At 41.8% G+C, this 18593-nt stretch overlaps 3 protein-coding genes across 5 annotated transcripts in view; 2 read left to right on the top strand and 1 right to left on the bottom strand.

Annotated features, from left to right (window-relative positions):
* The first annotated feature begins 153 nt into the window (after positions 1-153).
* Positions 154-14831, top strand: ankfy1 (ankyrin repeat and FYVE domain containing 1). Its single transcript, XM_061701818.1, is given in 26 exon segments — positions 154-254; positions 2218-2425; positions 2565-2683; positions 2906-3041; positions 3201-3324; positions 4610-4759; positions 4886-5051; positions 5244-5448; positions 6742-6810; positions 6930-7132; positions 7206-7303; positions 8200-8401; positions 8539-8637; positions 8955-9108; positions 9322-9490; positions 9870-9988; positions 10938-11094; positions 11221-11421; positions 11533-11628; positions 11630-11710; positions 11818-11965; positions 12323-12413; positions 12496-12620; positions 12711-12857; positions 14270-14360; positions 14455-14831. Coding segments are annotated over 26 exon segments (3501 nt in total). The 5' UTR covers positions 154-244; the 3' UTR covers positions 14588-14831.
* LOC133415630 (neuferricin) lies at positions 13879-17885 on the bottom strand. The gene is made up of 4 exons (XM_061701819.1): positions 17561-17885; positions 16980-17120; positions 16168-16354; positions 13879-16093 (listed from the first exon to the last, which is right to left on the bottom strand). Exons 1-4 carry the CDS (start codon positions 17814-17816, stop codon positions 15922-15924), a joined length of 756 nt encoding a protein of 251 aa, XP_061557803.1. The 5' UTR covers positions 17817-17885; the 3' UTR covers positions 13879-15921.
* A 57-nt stretch (positions 17886-17942) lies between these two features.
* Positions 17943-18593, top strand: part of zzef1 (zinc finger, ZZ-type with EF hand domain 1) — a 34974-nt gene continuing 34323 nt past the window's right edge. For all 3 annotated transcript variants that reach the window (XM_061701837.1, XM_061701836.1, XM_061701835.1), the window contains exon 1: positions 17943-18476. In XM_061701837.1, the coding sequence (XP_061557821.1) occupies positions 18078-18476 (399 nt within the window). In that variant the 5' untranslated portion in view covers positions 17943-18077. The remainder of the gene's footprint in view (positions 18477-18593) is intronic.

Raw genomic sequence — 18593 nt, 5'->3', positions numbered from 1 at the left:
TTCTCCCACAAATAAAGAGGCGGGTAAATTAATGTATTGCACTGACTTTAGTGCCACACAAAAGTGAATTATTTTATTGACACATTTACGCCACATTCAAATAAATTTTCCGCAAGCTTGTGTTCACATGTTAACGCTCCAATTGACGCTTGGGCTTTGAACGCAGCATTTACGCCCCTCTGGGCCGTGTTATCGCGTCTTCTCGCGAGAACGCCGCCCGGTCACGAAGCTAACGCAGCGCAACATGGCGGAAGGTATGAGATTGAATTTTTTTTGTTTTGTTTTTTTGTGTGTGTCGGTCCACTACCTTTTATTTGCGTACTTTTGTTATAATGCATGGCTCTATCACCTCGGTCGTGCTGTTTTAGTATAGAATAGAACAATTTGTATGTCTTTTCGAAACCCCACGACATTACTATTGCCATGTTCATCTTGTAAGTGAGCAAGCTTTATCAGTGGCTCCGGTTGACGTTGTTCGTAGATTTGTTTTTTTTGTTTCGCCGCTTTTATTTTACTCAAGATCGACAGTCGCCTACTAGTGCAAAATATGCTTAGTGTGCTTGTGCAAAACGTGCAATTTTTTTACGACAAATTATAGAGCTCGCGTCAAACCCGATCCTATTTATGTGTCGGAAAATGATGAAAAGATGCTGCCTAATGGAGCGTAGTGACACATTTTTGTTTGCCTAAATCTACATCTGTTCCTGTCGACGAAAGAGGGGTAGTGAAATCTTCTGGTACGAGGTGTCACGCCCTCCCTATCAAGTCCTGTATGTCACGACCACGACCACCAACCGAAGGGAAAGGCTGCTCCTGTCTTCAAGTTTAGAAAAACAAACACAAGTTACACCAAGAGTGCAAATACTCCTGGGGTACCTTCTGCCGCGTCAACTGCGTGTTTCTGTCCTGGATATATTCATTTAAATGACAGCCCGTATATACTGATATATATCTTTTGCACTGATAACTTGCTCTTTCCAACTAATTCTTCTGTTTTAGTTTGACAGAAATTACATTCAGTTTTACATTGTAATTTTGGATTTGAAAATTTTGATTAGCATTTAAAAAAAAAAAAATGTGTGAGCGGTCGCTACTGTACATGTTTTAAGAATGTACATGCACAGTTGTCAATGACCTCATTCTTTCTATATTGTATCCAACTATTTGCCGACTAAAGGCTTCAAGATTAACGTAGACTGCAATACTATGTTCCGTATATTACCACGGCTGTATAGTGGTTAGTTGGTGTTATGCGGCTGTTCCAGTATACCACCCTTCTTGTGTGGAGCTCATCAGGTGGTTTTTAGACATTCTCTTGGTATCTATCACATGACCTGCAGCATTGCCACTAAACAGTTTACAAGGCAGGACAAAGTAAGTAGCCTCCTCAGCACTTTTCCCCTTTACGAATACGTTGGTGTTTTAAAGGAAGGAAATGGGCCCAGTGGAACTCAGTGGACTTGACTGAGTCATGATTTAGAGTTTCAACATCAAGAGCTATCGAGAAAGTCACTCCGAGAGGAAGCGCATTCATCCACGGCACTGAATTCTGCTGGGATCTCTCTTCATGGAAAAAAAAATCACAACTTTCTGTAACAACAACAACCTCAGAGTACACTCATTGGCCACAACATTAGGTGCACTTGCACAATTTAATGCTCGGGCTTTATCAACATTTTTGCATCATCTATAAAAAGTGAGGTTGACACGCAAACTGTTAAATTATCAGCTAATGTTGTCTCCGTCAAAACAAAATGGTGTATTATTAAATCGGGGCGGGATTTCTTTTTTTTTTTTTTTTTTTTTTTTATTTTTTTTATTCAGCTCCTGTTTTGGATCTCACATGATCTCAAAAAAAAAAAAAAAAAAAAAAACATGTACCGGCATTACCAGATAACGAGCAACGCTTTATTGTTCAGTGACTGTTTTTCTCAATGTCTTGATGACTCAAAAGTGTTCTCTGTCAATTGAATGTCTGTTGTCGTACTTGAGCGGCTCCAACTACCGGAGACAAATTCCTTGTGTGTTTTTTGGACATACTTGGCAAATAAAGATGAGTCTGACATTGTGTAATGAGTGTATAATACAAGTGTATATTAACCCATTTTGCCCTTTGGAATTACAGTACATGTTCTAATCACTAGAATTAACTAAACAAGCCTTTATATTCATGCATATTTGTTTGTCCTCTGCCTGCATGACGTCAACGTGGCGCAGAGGAGGTGGCCAAGCTGCAGAAGCATCTGGCCCTGCTGAGGCAGGAGTACGTGAAGATGCAGCAGAAACTGGCCGACACCGAGAGACGCTGCACTGTCCTTGCTGCTCAAGTGTCTGTCCAAGGCCCCACCAGCCCAGCATCCGGAGACACATTTATTAGCCGTCTTCTGGACATTGTGTCAGACCTGTATCAGCAGGAACAATACAGGTGGTCACCTTGATTTGCGGAAGAGAATGCTTTTATTTTTTTGCTTATCCAGCTTGTTCTGTCGTTTTATGACTTCATTTGTGATTGTTGCTTACCATTCCATTTTGTTGTATTTAAGTATTCTGTGCTTTACTTGCAGTGATTTGAAAGTGAAAATTGCAGGGAATAATCTCAGTGCTCATAAATTCGTACTAGCTGCTCGGAGTGATGTCTGGAGTCTCACTAATATGGCCACCACCTCTGAACTGGACCTATCTGGTGAGTGACTGTTTAATCTACCATCTCCTTGGCCGGGCAACATGCTTAAATGTAAATGGAGGTAACTAGCATTTATTTAGAAATGCAGAAATACAACTTGTCAAACTCGTATTCCAGTAAGGCTGTTTTCGCAGTAATTTGTTGAGTCCAGTGGAAGTCGCAATGCTGCTCTCAGAATTCTAATGGCGTCTGCCTGTCCCTCACTTCATAACGTGTCGGCAGATTGCAAACCTGAGGTTGCTATGGCAATGTTGCGCTGGGCATACACAGATGAGTTGGAGCTGAGTGAAGATGACGCCTTTCTCATTGACTTGATGAAGTTGGCCAACCGATTTCAGCTTCAGCTGCTCAGAGAAAGGTCAGCCTCTCACGAACACAAGAGGGTCCTCGGTTTACGGCATCTCCGTTTTTTTTTCTTCATTAGCTCTCATTTAAAGTGTACAGGGTATGTAGTGTCCAGTGAACAAACGGGACTTACCTCCCTGATTCTACGATGGTTTGTTTTGCATGGGGACAGGTGTGAAAAAGGTGTCATGTCCTCCGTGAACGTCAGGAACTGCATTCGCTTCTATCAAACGGCCGAGGAGCTAAATGCCGCGACTCTGATGAACTACTGTGGAGAGATCATAGCCAGTCACTGGGTGAGTTTCCTCATTAATGTACATAATAAATATATATATATTATATTTTTTAATTTATTTTTACACCTTTGGCCGAATGATATTGCTCTGGCCTCAGGAATGTGTTTGTAGTCAACATCTGTCAGTCCTCAGTCTTGATAAAGCTTTGGCAACGTCCCTGACCATCAATTTTGGAGGGATGTCCAGTTCTTGATAATGTCACTGTTGTGCCATATTGACTTGTCTTCACTGTGTACCGTCCATAGTATATTGGAAATTATTTTCAAAACCTTTAACCAGAAAATGAGAACCTATTGAGACTGATGTCTCTTTTTCCAGGGTGACCTGACCACAAAAGGCGCAGCACAATTTATGTCACGACAGTACAACGTATACGTAAAATAACACATTATATATACAAGTGTACATGAAAGAACCATAAAAGAAAAGTAGAACACAGTATAAGTACAAACAGAAAACTACTGTCTGGAGAGCATTAAGTAGCTACTGACCAAATATACACAATGCAAGCACACCAAAACAACACGGGCGTCATTTAACAAAGAGTGCGTAGAATAGGTTCGAAGTTTGTTCGTAGGACTGAAATGCAGAATGTGTGTAAGCGCATAAAAATCTGTATGTATCAAGCACATCTTGTACGCAGACCAGTAAACAATGTGTGTTGATAAATGCCGTCACTTCTCAACTGCCACGATTGTGCCCGTTTGGCGTCATTTGCATTGAGAAAGTCCTCCTATTGACTATTTATGGTAGCAGCAGTCCCTTTTAAGAATTTAAGGACAAATTGACTACTTCCCTCTGAAAAAGAGGGCAAAGAAAAGGAATTCCGTGACGAGTCACACTGCAGGTAAAATAGAAAGCTGAGGTGAGGTGTTTGATAAACTTTTATTTAGGCAGTTTCATTTGTGAAAATAAAAATAAACATGGCAATAATAATATATATTTATATATATTTTTTTTCTTCTTTAAATAACTGAAACTCAAACCAGTCCCGCCTTATGACTCAGGAGTTGGATATGTGCACTGGGATGGCTTATATTGATGGGGGAAGAAGTTTTGAAATGCTTTAAAAATATATGTATATTTTTTTTTTTTGTTGATCCCACAAAAACTCATTTCAAAAGGGAGGTGTAAACATTTATCTATTGATCCACTAAACACGGAGTGGTGACATTTCAGTGTAATTTTGAGCTCCTATCTTTAAAACATGTTTTTGTTGTTGTTGTTGCAGCAGTTCACATGAATTGTGGCTTCTGCTTGTTTTTTTGTTGTTGTCTTTTTCTAGGATGATCTGAGGAAAGAAGATTTCAGCACCATGAGCGCCCAACTTTTGTACAAGATGATAAAGTCTAAAACGGACTACCCTCTCCACAAAGCCATCAAAGTTGAGCGAGAAGATGTGGTTTTCCTCTATCTCATTGAAATGGACTCTCAGGTCTGTTGCCATCTCCTACCCTTTCCTAAGCTCTTAATAACTCCTGACTTTGTTACCCTACGCTGTAACTAGCCCGGGAGAATAAACATTTCTTATTGAGTGAACAGTTGTATTTGTTGTCGTTAGTTGCCGGGCAAGCTGAATGAACTGGACAACAACGGAGATCTAGCTCTAGACTTGGCACTGTCCCGGAAATTGGAAAGTATTGCCACCACTTTGGTTAACAACAAAGCAGATGTGGATATGGTGGACCAGAGTGGATGGAGTCTTCTGCATAAGGCAATCCAAAGAGGTGTGATGTTACGATGTAATACTTTGAAGCTTTATTTTAGTCCATCTTTCTTTAACTGTCTATTTTAATGAACAGTTAAGGTTCTGCAGTCATCGCTGCCGCATTGCCCCCCAAAATACAGAGCCATACAATTGTACATTATAGCAGTCATGTCAGCTGTCTTCCTTCATTTCAGTCTTCCTCTTCTTTCAGGTGATGAATTTGCCTCCATCTTCCTTATTCGTCACTCAGCTCAGGTCAACGCCGCCACTGTGGGAGCGGTGGAAACCCCTCTTCACCTCGTTTGTTCTTTCAGCCCCAAGAAACACTCGACAGAAGTGATGAGTGGCATGGCACGGATTGCGGAAGCTCTGCTCAAGGCAGGAGCCAACCCCAACATGCAGAACAGCAAGGGCAGGTTGGTCCCATGCTTTATAAACCTTGTTTATAGGGTTTAGCATCGCAATTTGAGTCCTCATTTCGATTCTGGTTCCAAACGATTCTCGATTCCGATTCTTTTAGGGGGCTGGGTCAAAAAGGTTTGCATGGTTTAAAAAAGGGGTGTCCAAATTATGAACATACCTTTTCTTAGTGGCCCGCAGCACAGACTAAAATGAACATTTGACTCTGGGTTCATTATAACCAGTATCAATATCAAACCTACGAACTAAAAGGCAGTGTGTGTAACTAACCCAATTGACTTACTATTCATTAATTGTTTCAACTAAAAGTCAAATATAGCCTTGTTAAAATAGTAATTTGCGACTGTTTTATCAGGTCAAATGGTTTATATGTGCAAGTTTTACCTTGTTTTAGGCATGTCGCCTTTTATGTTAAAGGATGCGCACAGGAACTCACCATTTTGGCACGAGAGGTAACTTCACACAACACCGGTGAAAACGAAAGTAAAACGAGACGACATGAAAAAGTAATACAGGGAACCAAATGCCCTGTAAAACATTAATTCCTTTACCTACCCACCGATGAGGTACAACGTTAGTGTTTGTGATACTGTGAGACAACGTTTGTGAATTGTGTCCCAATTCATTGAGATGTAAAGTTGCTAGTTTGACTTTTTGAAGTTTTAGCTCAAGGTTAAGATTGTAATGCAACTGTTCCAGTATGGTTAAAAAAAGAAAAAAAAAAATATATATATATATATTTTTGTGTCTGTCATCAGCTCTTACGTTGGTTTGAAAATAAATGCTACAAACCATCAGTGCAAGAGTGTAACCCACCGTTTAACTTGTTAGCTGCCGCAATGTTGGCATAGACGGATTTTGTTGTTTCACACTCACCCAATTGACTTCACTGAAGTTCCGCACAGTGTAGGCTGAGGCTCGGAGTGGGTGGGAGCACGTAAGACTTTTACACATCACATTGCGCAGTATAATCTTATTCCAAGTCTTGGACTGAGGCGACTAGTCATTTATTTTAACAAAGTTAAGAAACGCTTTGGTTCGCCGCCGCCATTGGGCGATAGCACGTCTTCGTGCGCGTTCTTCTTCGTCAGTTTCGCCACTTTCTTCTTCCGGTTCGGCGGACCGTCGGCATCGAAACTGGTTAACAAAATGTTTTGATTTGAGCGATTCCGGGAGAACCGTTTGTTTCTCGATTTTCGATGCCCAACCCTAACCGTGTTGCGTTGGAAAAAGACTTTCAACGAGACCGTGAAGGGGTTTCAGCTTTGATCTGTTTCCCGCTTTGTTAGAACTCCCTTACATGAAGCTGTGGCTTCTGGGAATGAGCCAGTGTTCACTCAACTACTACAGTGCAGACAGTAAGTTACTTTCTGCTTCTACCTTGAATATGTAGTTTGATATTGGCTTTTGATGATAAACTCTCTTACTACTCTACTTAGTATTACCAAAACATAATTTCATGACATCCCCCCGCTAGGCTTGACCTGGAGCTGAAAGACCATGAGGGCAGCACAGCTTTGTGGTTGGCTTTGCAGTATATCACCATGTCTTCAGACACCTCCGTAAATCCATTCGATGATGATGCGCCAGTTGTGAACGGCACTTCATTTGATGAGAACAGCTTTGCGGCACAATTAATCCTGAGAGGGAGCAATGCCGACGGGCCTGACGCATCAACAGGTGTGGATTATTTTTCTGAACGCGAGTGTCGTACACGCAATTTTATCTGCCTTTTTTATTTTTACTTCTACAGGAAACTGCCTAATGCAAAGAGCAGCTTGTGCTGCCAATGAGGCAGCCGCTCTTTTCCTAGCCACTCATGGGGCAAAAGTCAACCATATTAACAAATGGGTGCGTATGACACTGCTACATGCGATCACGACTATAAATGGAATTCCCATAATCACAATAATTTATCATCAGTTGTTTGTCCAAATAATAAACTCAGAATTTGAGTTGTTCCAGAATGAAAGAAAGAGAGAGAGTTTAACAAGAGGACCTCTCTATCACATTTATCAACATTCAAGCCAGTAATTAAGATATTTTACAAATTAGGGCTGCACCATTATGGTCAAAATGATAATCACGATTATATTGAGCAATTTTGTAATCATGGTTATTAATCACGATTATTCCTCATGTAAGGGAAAACATCTGAATTTGTCTTCTACCTTATTTTGTGAAAAATAAAACTAAGAATTAAGGATAATGAAAAAATGCAATGTATCCAAGAATTTCAAATTAACCAAGGGCTGACTAATTATGCCATTACACAGTGCAATCGCAAAGTACAAGTCGATTGAAGCAAATACAGTTTATACATCAACTGAATAAACCACAACATTAGGCGTCAAGCACCGACTTTTCATTTGAAAATCCCCATCAATATAAATTTTCAAGGACGGTATGGCTCCATGGTTCTGCTTGCCCGTAGGTCAGCTGTGGTCGCAAACTGCAAAGAACGCAGCAGTTGTGATTTGGAGAAATAACTGCGCGACAGTGATTGATTGATTTGGAGAACAGGTGGGGCAGTATCAGAACGTCTCTTGTCCTGAATCGAAACAGATGTCGATCCCTTTTCAAGGCACTAGCTCGCTAAACCAGTCTGTTTTCAAGGAGACATATTGTGTCTTGATAAAAGGTCTCTGACATGCTTTTGCGAGAATACAAAAAGGACAAGGAATTTCAGCACACCTAATATCCACATGCTTGGTTATTTTAATATGATGGATTGTATCCAATTTCAGGGAGAAAGCCCTCTTCATACAGCATGCCGCTTTGGCCTTGCGAACCTTACAGCAGAGCTCCTCCAGCAGGGGGCAAACCCCAACCTGCAAACCCTCAAGGCTCTGCCTGATGACACCCTTGGTGTGGCTACACAGACCCCCCTCCACATGGCCATTGCTCACAACCATCCAGATGTGGTCTCTGTCATCCTTGAGCAAAAAGGTCTGCATTTTTAAAATTTGTATTTATTTTTTATTTTTTTTACATTTAAATACTGCTCTACCCTAGTTTTATCAGATGACGATAGATGAGCATGTCGGCGCTTATTCCTATATTTCTTTTCCTCGTCTGTGTTGCAGCAAATGCACTTCATGCCTCCAATAATTTCCAAATCATTCCAGACTTCAGTCTCAAAGACTCTTTGGACCAAACAGTATTGGGCTTGGCCCTATGGACAGGTACTTGGCAGTGCAATTAAAACTGAATGCTCAAATGTGGATGTTTCTTGAAAAAGTACAGTATAGGGGGTCCTCAGTTTACGATGGTCCAATCATATGACGTTTCGAGGTGACGGATGATTTACAACAAACCAGTTCATGCAGCACGTGGCACACGAAGGCACTCTCACTTACTGTTTCTCATTTGATTGTTTTATATTTAAGTTTTTTTTTATACAAATATTTACTGCGGTGTAAACCGAGGACCCTCTGTATTTTTTTATTTCATACCTGCATCTGCATGGGGATGTCTTAAATTGGCCAGTCTGCCCTGTCAGGTATGCACACCATTGCTGCTCAGCTCCTGGGCTCAGGAGCTTCTATCAATGACGCCATGTCCAATGGACAAACCTTACTTCACATGGCCATCCAAAGACAAGACAGCAAGAGTGCCCTTTTCCTTCTTGAGCACCAGGCAGACATCAATGTTAGGTAACTCCATCATAAAACATTTGTGATACATTTGACTTGATGAGTGCGCTTGTTTTCATTCTACTTTTCTACACTTTGGCCTTTTTATTAGATGCCTATAATAGATAAATGCTGGAGTGAAGTTATTTATTTTGTTGATAGATATGAACTGGCAGATTTAAAAAATAAATAAATTAATAAATAAAAATATATATATATTCTTGTTACTGTTAGGACCCAGGAGGGGCAAACAGCACTGCAGTTGGCCATCAGTAACCAGCTGCCACTAGTAGTGGATGCTATTTGCACAAGAGGAGCTGATATGTCCGTCATGGATGACAAAGGGGACCCTCCATTATGGCTCGCTCTGGAGAATGGCCTGGAGGATATTGCATCCACGCTGGTGAGATCAATGTCATATGTCATCACACGACACACGCAGGCATACTCAGTTACCGCCGTATTTACCGCTCGTCTATTTGATTGTTTGAAATTGAAATGTTTTTCATAATTACGATTTGACGACTGCGTTCGTGTAAGTTGGTGAGAGACTACGACGTGTTCTGACTGAACGGAACTCTGTCATAAACCAAGTATACGCTGCACTAGAAAACATTTCTTGTCCACATGGGTTTAAACACAATCCGATACTAGAATTTGATTCCAACGAGGACTGAAAAGAGAATGTAGAGTGAGATTGTATGCAGGTGAACTTGCATTTGAATAAGGTTTCAAAAACAACAAGTTTGAAATGTAATATTTGCCTTTTCTCTCCCTCCCAGGTTCGCCATGGCTGTGATGCGACATGTTGGAGCAAAGGCCCTTCTGGCTGCCAACAGACCCTCCTGCACAGAGCCGTTGATGAGAACAATGAGGTCTCGGCTTGCTTTCTCATCCGCAGGTCTGAAACCACGTTCCCTTCAATGTTTGGGAAACTTAAGAATATTTTTAATATATATATATATATAATAATACATTTTTATGCCATCAATGACTTTTCTTGGATATGGACAAACCCTAAATCATGTTAAGGCCTCAATTAACTATGCTGTTAATAGATTTTGAAGGATTATTTCTGTTTACCAAATCAAATGAGGACATTTTTATATCATATTTTAAATATAAGCTTGCAATAAATGCATTATTGTTACCAATTTCAAATTGGCATGTTGTCCTCTGGTTTCCTCAAAATGTTCATAGACCGATTTATGAATTACAATCTCCAGGGCGGAATCAGGCTGCATGTCAATAAAGAGGTCATTCATACTATACCTTTTCTGCCAACCACAATGATTCGATATAAAGTGCCACAGACTAATGAGATCCGATACCCAAGTAATGTAACAAATTCTGCCTTTGCAAATATAATACAATATAATTAGGACACAGATTTATTGATGTATATTTTCTGGTTATTATTGTGGATGCAGTTTGCAGTGTTGAAAGGCTTTTAGATCTCATTAGATTGTGCGGGAGGCAACGCCGTGAGCTAGTGGTCAGGACGTTTGCCTCACAGTTCTGAGGTTATGGGATCGACTCTCTGCTCCGGCCTTCCTGAGTGGAGTTTTTTATCTTTCCTCCCAATGCCTGTTAGGTAATTGACGACTCTAAATTGCACATACAAATGAATGTGATTGTTAATTTGTTTACAAGTCAATGTAACTTCCGTTGACTGGCAACTAGCGGAGGCTGCACCCTGCCTCCTGCCCAAAGTCTTCCTGGAATAGACTACTGCTCACCCGCGAACCTTGTGTCGAAAATGAATTGATGGATAGAATGTGCAGGTGTACCCAATTAATTGTTTTACTCCCCAATATGGATCATAGCTAGTGTATCTTATGTCTGTGCAGTGGTTGCGATGTGAACAGCCCGAGGCGGCCAGGCCCAAATGGAGAAGGAGAAGAAGAAGCCCGAGATGGCCAAATGCCTCTCCACCTTGCAAGCAGCTGGGGACTGGAGGAGGTAGTGCAGTGCCTTCTAGAGTTTGGAGCTAATGTGAATACGCAGGTCAGTCTCATCACCCTGCTGCATCAACTTTGGCCTGAGGCAATTTATAGATTTTTTTTTTTTTTTTTAAATAAATATATCACAAATAAGTGCATCCTAACATATGGGTCTCTCCCCTTTTTTCAGGATGCAGAGGGTAGAACTCCTATCCATGCTGCCATTAGCAGCCAGCACAACATAATTATACAGCTCCTGATTTCCCACCCAGACATCCGTCTTAACATACGTGACCGCCAAGGGATGACACCCTTTGCCTGCGCCATGACGCACAAGAACAACAAGGCAGCAGAAGCGATCCTCAAAAGGGAGTCAGGTGCTGCTGAACAGGTAGGAATGGGAATAAAGCACCACAGGGATTCGCTCTCCAAGGTCATTGTGGCAGAACAAAGCCCAACTTTATTTCGCCTCTCATGACCTCCAACTTTTGCTTCTGTCCAGGTTGACAATAAAGGGCGTAATTTCCTCCATGTGGCGGTGCAAAATTCAGATATCGAAAGTGTTCTGTTCCTCATTAGTGTACAAGCTAATGTGAACTTCCAGGGTTCAGGACGCTGCCAAACTCACCCCTCTCCACTTGGCTGTGCAAGCTGGGTCTGAGATCATTGTCCGAAACCTGGTATAGCCTCCATTTTCTTTTCACTCATTTTGCCTCTTAATATTTTCGGGATATTGAAAAATGGAATCCTGTTTTTAATGGAGCATTTTTCATCTGTGGCTCTCCAGCTGCTTGCTGGGGCCAAAGTAAATGAGCTGACCAAACACCGGCAGACCGCCCTGCATTTGGCTGCTCAACAAGACTTGGCCACCATTTGCTCTGTGCTCTTGGAGAATGGCATTGACTTTGCTGCTGAGGATGAGAATGGCAATAACGGTAAATACAATTTTGGAAAATCAGTCCATCTTGCAGCTCTACGGAGGTTGTGTCCCGATAACATTCGCTTTCACCGAAAATGTATGTATCCAGTGAGGGGAAATTAAGTCGGTCCTTCTTCAATGCTCCTTTTTATTACACTCAAACTATTACTCTTTTTATCAATTGATAATATACATTTCAGGAGAGAATGTAGCTCAAAGCACACAAGTTTAATATGGTTAGAGTTAATTGGTGTTTACCGCACACCCTCTCTCTGGAAATTGTATCTGTTTTGCGTTCTAGTTGTTAAATAGCAATTATTTTTGCTTCAGTTCCGAAAACTTGTCATTCTTTGTGTTCCTGTGGCATCCCCAGCTCTTCATCTGGCAGTGATGCATGGCCGCCTTAACAATATCAGATCCCTTCTCACGGAGTCCAACATCGATGCTGAGGCCTTTAATCTCAGGTACATTTACCGTTAACCAGTAATTTAAAAAAAATGTACGCTAAAGATATGATTTGTTTATTGGTTTCCATGTATAATTTAGGGGTCAGTCACCAATGCACGTTTTAGGCCACTACGGTAAAGAAAACGCTGCTGCCATTTTTGAGTTGTTCCTGGAGTGTATGCCCGAATACCCTTTGGACAAGCCAGATAATGAAGGGAATGCAGGTACATAAACGGGAGATTATTTCGCTTTCATTGTATATCAACTGCACACTTGTGATCGGATGACTGACAGTGATATGTTTTTATTTGCAGTTTTGCTCCTGGCCTATATGAAAGGAAACGCTAACCTGTGCCGTGCCATTGTGAGGGCTGGTGCTCGCCTGGGAATAAATAATAATCAGGGCGTCAACATTTTCAACTACCAAGTAGCAACTAAACAGTTGCTTTTCCGCCTTCTTGGTAAGTCAATATCTTTTGTGGCCCATATTCTGTCTCACTTCAAATATTGTTAATTTATTGCCCAGTACATTGTTCACTTAAATAAACACCTTACTTAAAATAGAAAACCCTATTTCGCAGTACGCACAATGACAAGCCTCTGCCGAATCAGTGCCGAAACATAACTTATAGCAATTCAAGAGGAGGCATTGAAGCATCGCTGTGTGATCAACTGTCATGTCATAGATTGTGTCAGGGTTCTAAATCAAGAATGACCTTGTCATGAGCGTTAACACATCTGGAAATGTGCGTAGCGCTTCTGACCATAGATATGAAGACGATACGCCGGCGTGCCGTTGCAGTCCGGCTAACCGACTGCCTACATGGTGGCCATGTTGGGAAGGTCGTTGTTCCCTTTAAAGACTGCATGGACACTGAAAAGAAGTCATAACATTTCTCAAGTGATTTACACAAGGTTTACTTTATTTTGTCAATGTCAAAGCGTGTGCTATCACCACATACCATTTTCTCTTGGGGGCGGGGGGGGGGAAACCCCAAAACTACATTTTTCTTTTTGCAAATACATTTTAGAGCGAAAGTACCCAAGTCGGGCTGGTCTCGCCACTGTTGCTCGCCAACGGACGTACTGTTGGCGGACTGCAGTTGCTTGCTTACTTTCAAACTTCGCTTTTAGTGAGTGACATCATGCACGCTTTGATCGTGACATCTATGATCGTAGCGTCATCATACTGGTCATAGGAGTCATCTATCATCTACATACAGTTAAAGAGGGTTGAGTGAAGGGAGCTATAGTGTATTTTGGAAGATTTTGTCTGGTTATTTATGATTGTATTATTATTACTTTGTGTTTTGTGTACATCACATTGTACAGTTTGTTGTAGCAGTCTTTTTGTATTTGCTTTAATTTTGCCTTGTTTTACTCTGCTGCCTATAGCCAGGTCAGCCTTACCTGGATAAGTAAAGGCTAAAAAAAAAAACTAACTTATTTTCTTTTTAAGTTAAGTACATTGACTTCCTCCCATTCTGTAGTGTTCCGAAGCAGCACATGTAACAGAAGGTGCTTAAAACCAACAAAAGAGCCTTTTATTCTTTAAGGCATACAAACTGTCACTGTCACTTAAAGACTGTCCAGTGTATGCCTGGTCTAGAGCTACGCAAACGCAGTAATTTCAGAAAATATTTGTGTGAAAAATACTTGTGGGCCATAAATATACAACAATCAAATGGAAAAATGGCGAGCCGTGTGACAACAGATTCTTGCGTCGCTAATGTTGAGTTGCCATATAATTTGTCTTTAAACTTTTGGAAGTGCACCATCAGATTGTTCATGCTGTCTCTGTACAGTATGTATACATACATACATAGACACACCTTGGTACATTGCTTATTATTATTATTATGAATATTTTTAGATATGCTGTCCAAAGAGCCGCCTTGGTGTGACGGGTCCAATTGCTATGAATGTGTTGCCAAGTTTGGAGTTACAACAAGGAAACATCACTGGTTAGTACCATGACCTTTCTGCAATAATATTTTTGGCTTCATTGTTTTGTTGTCAGTGTGCGCCATACTTCCTTATGAATCCTTTTCTCTACAGCCGTCACTGTGGACGCCTCTTGTGCCACAAGTGCTCTATAAAGGAGATACCCATCATCAAGTTTGACTTGAACAAGCCAGTGAGGGTGTGTGACATCTGCTTTGACGTACTAACTCTCGGTGGCGTGTCATAATGCAGTAGCCTGGATATCCCCCACCTGCTAATGCTGGACAGGCCCCGCGGGGCCCAACTTAGCAGTTAATGGGTCCATCACAAGGGACATCGGTAGCAGGACATACTAACGAGAGTAGTTTGGTCAATTCTGGACCACTGTCTTTGTACTACTCCAGCCTTGTGAAAAAGCATTCATGTTTTAGCGGGACATTTATTCATTTTGTCGTGCAAAGTGTCAAATAAATACAAATGAATAAAAAGCAGTTTAGCGACTGCTCGACTGAGGTAACTTCTTAAGCTCAATGATTAGCTAATTTTCAAAAACATAGTTGCTTCTTACGGCTGTTGCAATTCAATGATAAACATCTTAATTAGCCAAATGCTGTGCAGCTTATGCTACATCACCTGCCCAGAGACAAATGTTTGATGCAACATTCATACACTCACGCCATCAAAACCAGTGTCCCCTTATCAAACAAAATCAGAATCACAAGATGAATTTAACGCTTTTCTTTTGTGACCGTGTATTGTATTCCCTGGATACATTATTAAATCAAATACACATTGTTAGACTGAAGCATAACATGAACATTTCAGTTTCACTTGTGTGGTGAAAAAAATGGCACAAGTGGCCAGAAATATGAAATCATTGGTGAAAGGGATGTTTGAACCATTGATATGTTATTAGTATGACAAGCAACCTTGTATGCCTCTGCATGTTATATAATTTGTAGCATTTCAGGATCATGCTTTTTTTTTTTTTAATAATCAGTCAGAATATGAGTACATTCCAGTTTTGACTTGGCCATGTGGTCCTTGTCTGTTGTGATGACCGTCCCCACGATGATGCCTCAAGTTGTCTTGACCTGACACATTTACCACTTTTTTTTTTTTTTTTTTTTTTTACAAGCCTAACAGGTGCACTTTACAAAGATCATGTGACATGGCCGATGGTTTGGGGGAATGAGAATGATGGGGATGGCCGATTAGTGTTGCCTCTTAAGTATTGTTAAATTGTACAGATAAGTGTGATATTTTTGACCACTGCTAGCATTTTTGTACTTAATGCAGTTTGTGATTGTCATTGTGACAGACTTAAATCTTGCCTCTGTTAATCTTTTATGCACATTGTAAAATCTTTTATGCACATTGTATATCTGTATGCTCAGATATCTACCCCATCTCTTCTGAGTGTATCCTTTTAGAGAAAGGAAGAACAACTTTGCATAAAGGTCATTTAAAACAAACAATATCCCCCCCCCACCACCACCACCCTCATTGTATTTATTTGTGACACAAGCCCCTTGGCAGGGAGCGCCAGTGTTTCCCAGTTATCTTGCACTGTCAATGAGATTATTCTACTAAAGAGCAAGTGACCGCTTGCGTCGAGCAGCCATCATATTCTTGCAGGTTGGGGTTTGCCTTTGCTGCAGATGGATCTTCCACGCAGACGCAACGGGACCCACTATCACGTAGAGAGAATAATTTTCGGGGGACACCTGCCCAGCTTCTTTCAACTCCACCACTGATAAGAAGGGTGTAAAAAGCCCATCACGACATTGCATCTCAGTTATATTTGTACATGCTCAAACTGTTTACCTCTCGGTGGAGCACCAGACCCTCCCTCCCCTTGCAGAGCTCCACTCAGAGTTGCAGGCAGGAAAGTGAAGCATCTCCGCCTGTGTCTTGGCTTTGAGTTGCTGGCCCTTTGCAAGCAGTGACTCCATCTGCAATAGAAACTCTGTGGGCTTTCCGCTTTCAGAATAGAACCGTCCTATGACCAAACCTGAAAAGAAAAGTTCACATTTGATTCAAGTGGATTGCAGATGTCAGTGGAAGCATTCACAATACAAAATTCTGCACAGATGTCTCATTGGTTGTCGAGATAAAACTGTTTTTCAAACTAACCGTTCACAAAAGTGATCATTCTGATTATAAGCTATGAAAGCGGGCTGGCTAACCCGAGTAATTGACTATTTCTGTGACCACTAATCTTGCCTTGGATGAAAACTAGCTCACTGTCTTAAACCTTTCTGATGCCTCACTAACCACCCTAATGCCAAGCTCCATCTGGAGCATTCCACTTTGATAAGTAGAGGGAGTACGAGACCAAGTACAGAAAAATGAGAGTGGTTTCATCTCAGTGTCCTGTGCAAAATCCCTTCTAGAGATGGGAAAAAAAGATAAATCCTTGTTTGTTTTTATATTAATAACTGCTATTATTGTATGTTATAATAAAACCAAATAAATACTTCATGTAACTTGTTAAACATTATTACAGTATTCATGTGTAGCTTCAGTTTGCTGTTCCCTTTATTATAAAGTGCTTCTGTAGACTGCATGTCCAACTCTCCAAATATGCATTTACATTATGGCCTAAAACTGCACAAGATTGTCAAAACAATACACACCTACAGGTTGATAGGTCCTCTGATAAAAGAGTAGCCAGTCGAACAGGGCTACCGCCTGCAATGGGGACAAAGCGGACACATCATCTGTCAAGCCGCTTTCTGTAAAATCTCCCGTGACGAAGGCCAGTGATGCATCTTTTCCTGGGGGGGGGGGGGGGGGGGGGGGGGGGGGGCAACAAACAACAAACTGTTTCAACACACTTAGGACTTCTTTTCGGTTTGGGTTTCAAGTGATGTTATCCATTACAAAACAGAATGGCTTTCACGCCCCCACACACACCATGACATTGCTAAGAATCCATGCACATAATACTGAAACGTTGTAAATTAGACAAAATATAACTGTAGCTGTAGTAAAAGTGATTCTTAAATATTTCAAATAATAGCTCTCGAGCACCACCTACTTTTTTTTTTTTTTGCAAACTAGGTCTGCTAGTCTTAAATGTAGCAGTACGGTAGTGGGATAACGTCGTGTAGAAGTCATGCAAAAATACAGATAAATAGTCAACATTGAATATGCTATATGATGACGTCAAAGATACAGCATGTGTCAAAGGCTCACAAGGAAAAGGGGGAATCACCTGCCACAAAGTGATATGCCCCACCAGGCCCATAATGCTTGAGACCGTTGTGTACGTCATACACCTGGCCTAATATTGCCAGGTAAATGCCCTTGCTGCCTTCTTCGCCGTCGTACGACGACAATTCTTGGCTGCTCAGGAGTCGCGTCGGTGGCCCCTGCGTTGATTTACTTCTTGAATATAACGACGACTGGCGAGGAAAGAAAAGCACTGCAAAGGACGCCGACAGCACTGCCACCAATACGTAGCAGAACATGTCGTTTGTGGAAGTTATCGTTCTTTGCGATCCCACATTTTCATGGCAACCCAATAGCGCCCTCGCAGGTGCTTCCGTAAGAGAAGAAGAAACCGCGCATGCGTATGCGCATGCGCATACGGCTAAGGCAAGCAAGTCCACGACGTACAGTACGTCAATGCGGTAGTAGTGTAGCTTCGTCGAAAGATTTGTGTACAGTCCTGTACAAGCGTTCGAAAACGGGCCATAAGGTTGAATCGGTGACGTGTTCTCGAAACAGTCATGGGGAACGCAGAGAGCGGCGGCGGAGGCGACGACGAAGACGTAGGAACGGAGAGCCCAGGTTTGGCGGAAGACAGTCCGGCCTCTGCGCCCACTGGCGTCGGAGGCACCGGCACCGCTCCCGGGAGAGGCGGAAGACGGTTACCGAAGAATGCTTGCGTGCCCACCGTCGGGCCGCCGAGCCCCGCCGTCTTCTTCGAACAAGTCAAACTAAGAGAAGCGGCGGCTCGTATTAGCGACTCGGGAGTCGCCATCCGGGAGTCTGTCCTGGCAGGGAACGAGGGAGTCCTGGTCCGGTGGCTGGAGGAGCGGTTAAATCGAGGCGAAGAGTTCGTCAATGTCGAACAGTTTTGTGAGATGCTGGAGAGCAGAGATGTGCCCAGAGATGAATGCGAAGAGGTATAAGCTAGCATGTTTGAGCACAGTTTAGTGAGCTCGATATCAAGATTCACGAGACGGTTGAGGTGTTCGTTGAGCAGTGTGCTAGCTCGCTGCGGTGGACAACTTCACTGCACG

The sequence above is a fragment of the Phycodurus eques genome, chromosome 17 (assembly GCF_024500275.1).
Source record: "Phycodurus eques isolate BA_2022a chromosome 17, UOR_Pequ_1.1, whole genome shotgun sequence".
NCBI classification, from domain to species: domain Eukaryota; kingdom Metazoa; phylum Chordata; class Actinopteri; order Syngnathiformes; family Syngnathidae; genus Phycodurus; species Phycodurus eques.
This window is presented reverse-complemented; position numbering and strand designations above follow the sequence as displayed.

Coding starts and splice junctions, on each gene's coding strand:
- LOC133415630 (XM_061701819.1), bottom strand. CDS start 17,816: ATGTTCTGCTACGTATTGGTGGCAGTGCTGTCGGCGTCCTTTGCAGTG. Junction 17,121..17,560: donor GGCATATCACTTTGTGGCAG/GTGATTCCCCCT, acceptor CCCCCCCCCCAG/GAAAAGATGCATCACTGGCC. Junction 16,355..16,979: donor GAGGACCTATCAACCTGTAG/GTGTGTATTGTT, acceptor TTTTCTTTTCAG/GTTTGGTCATAGGACGGTTC.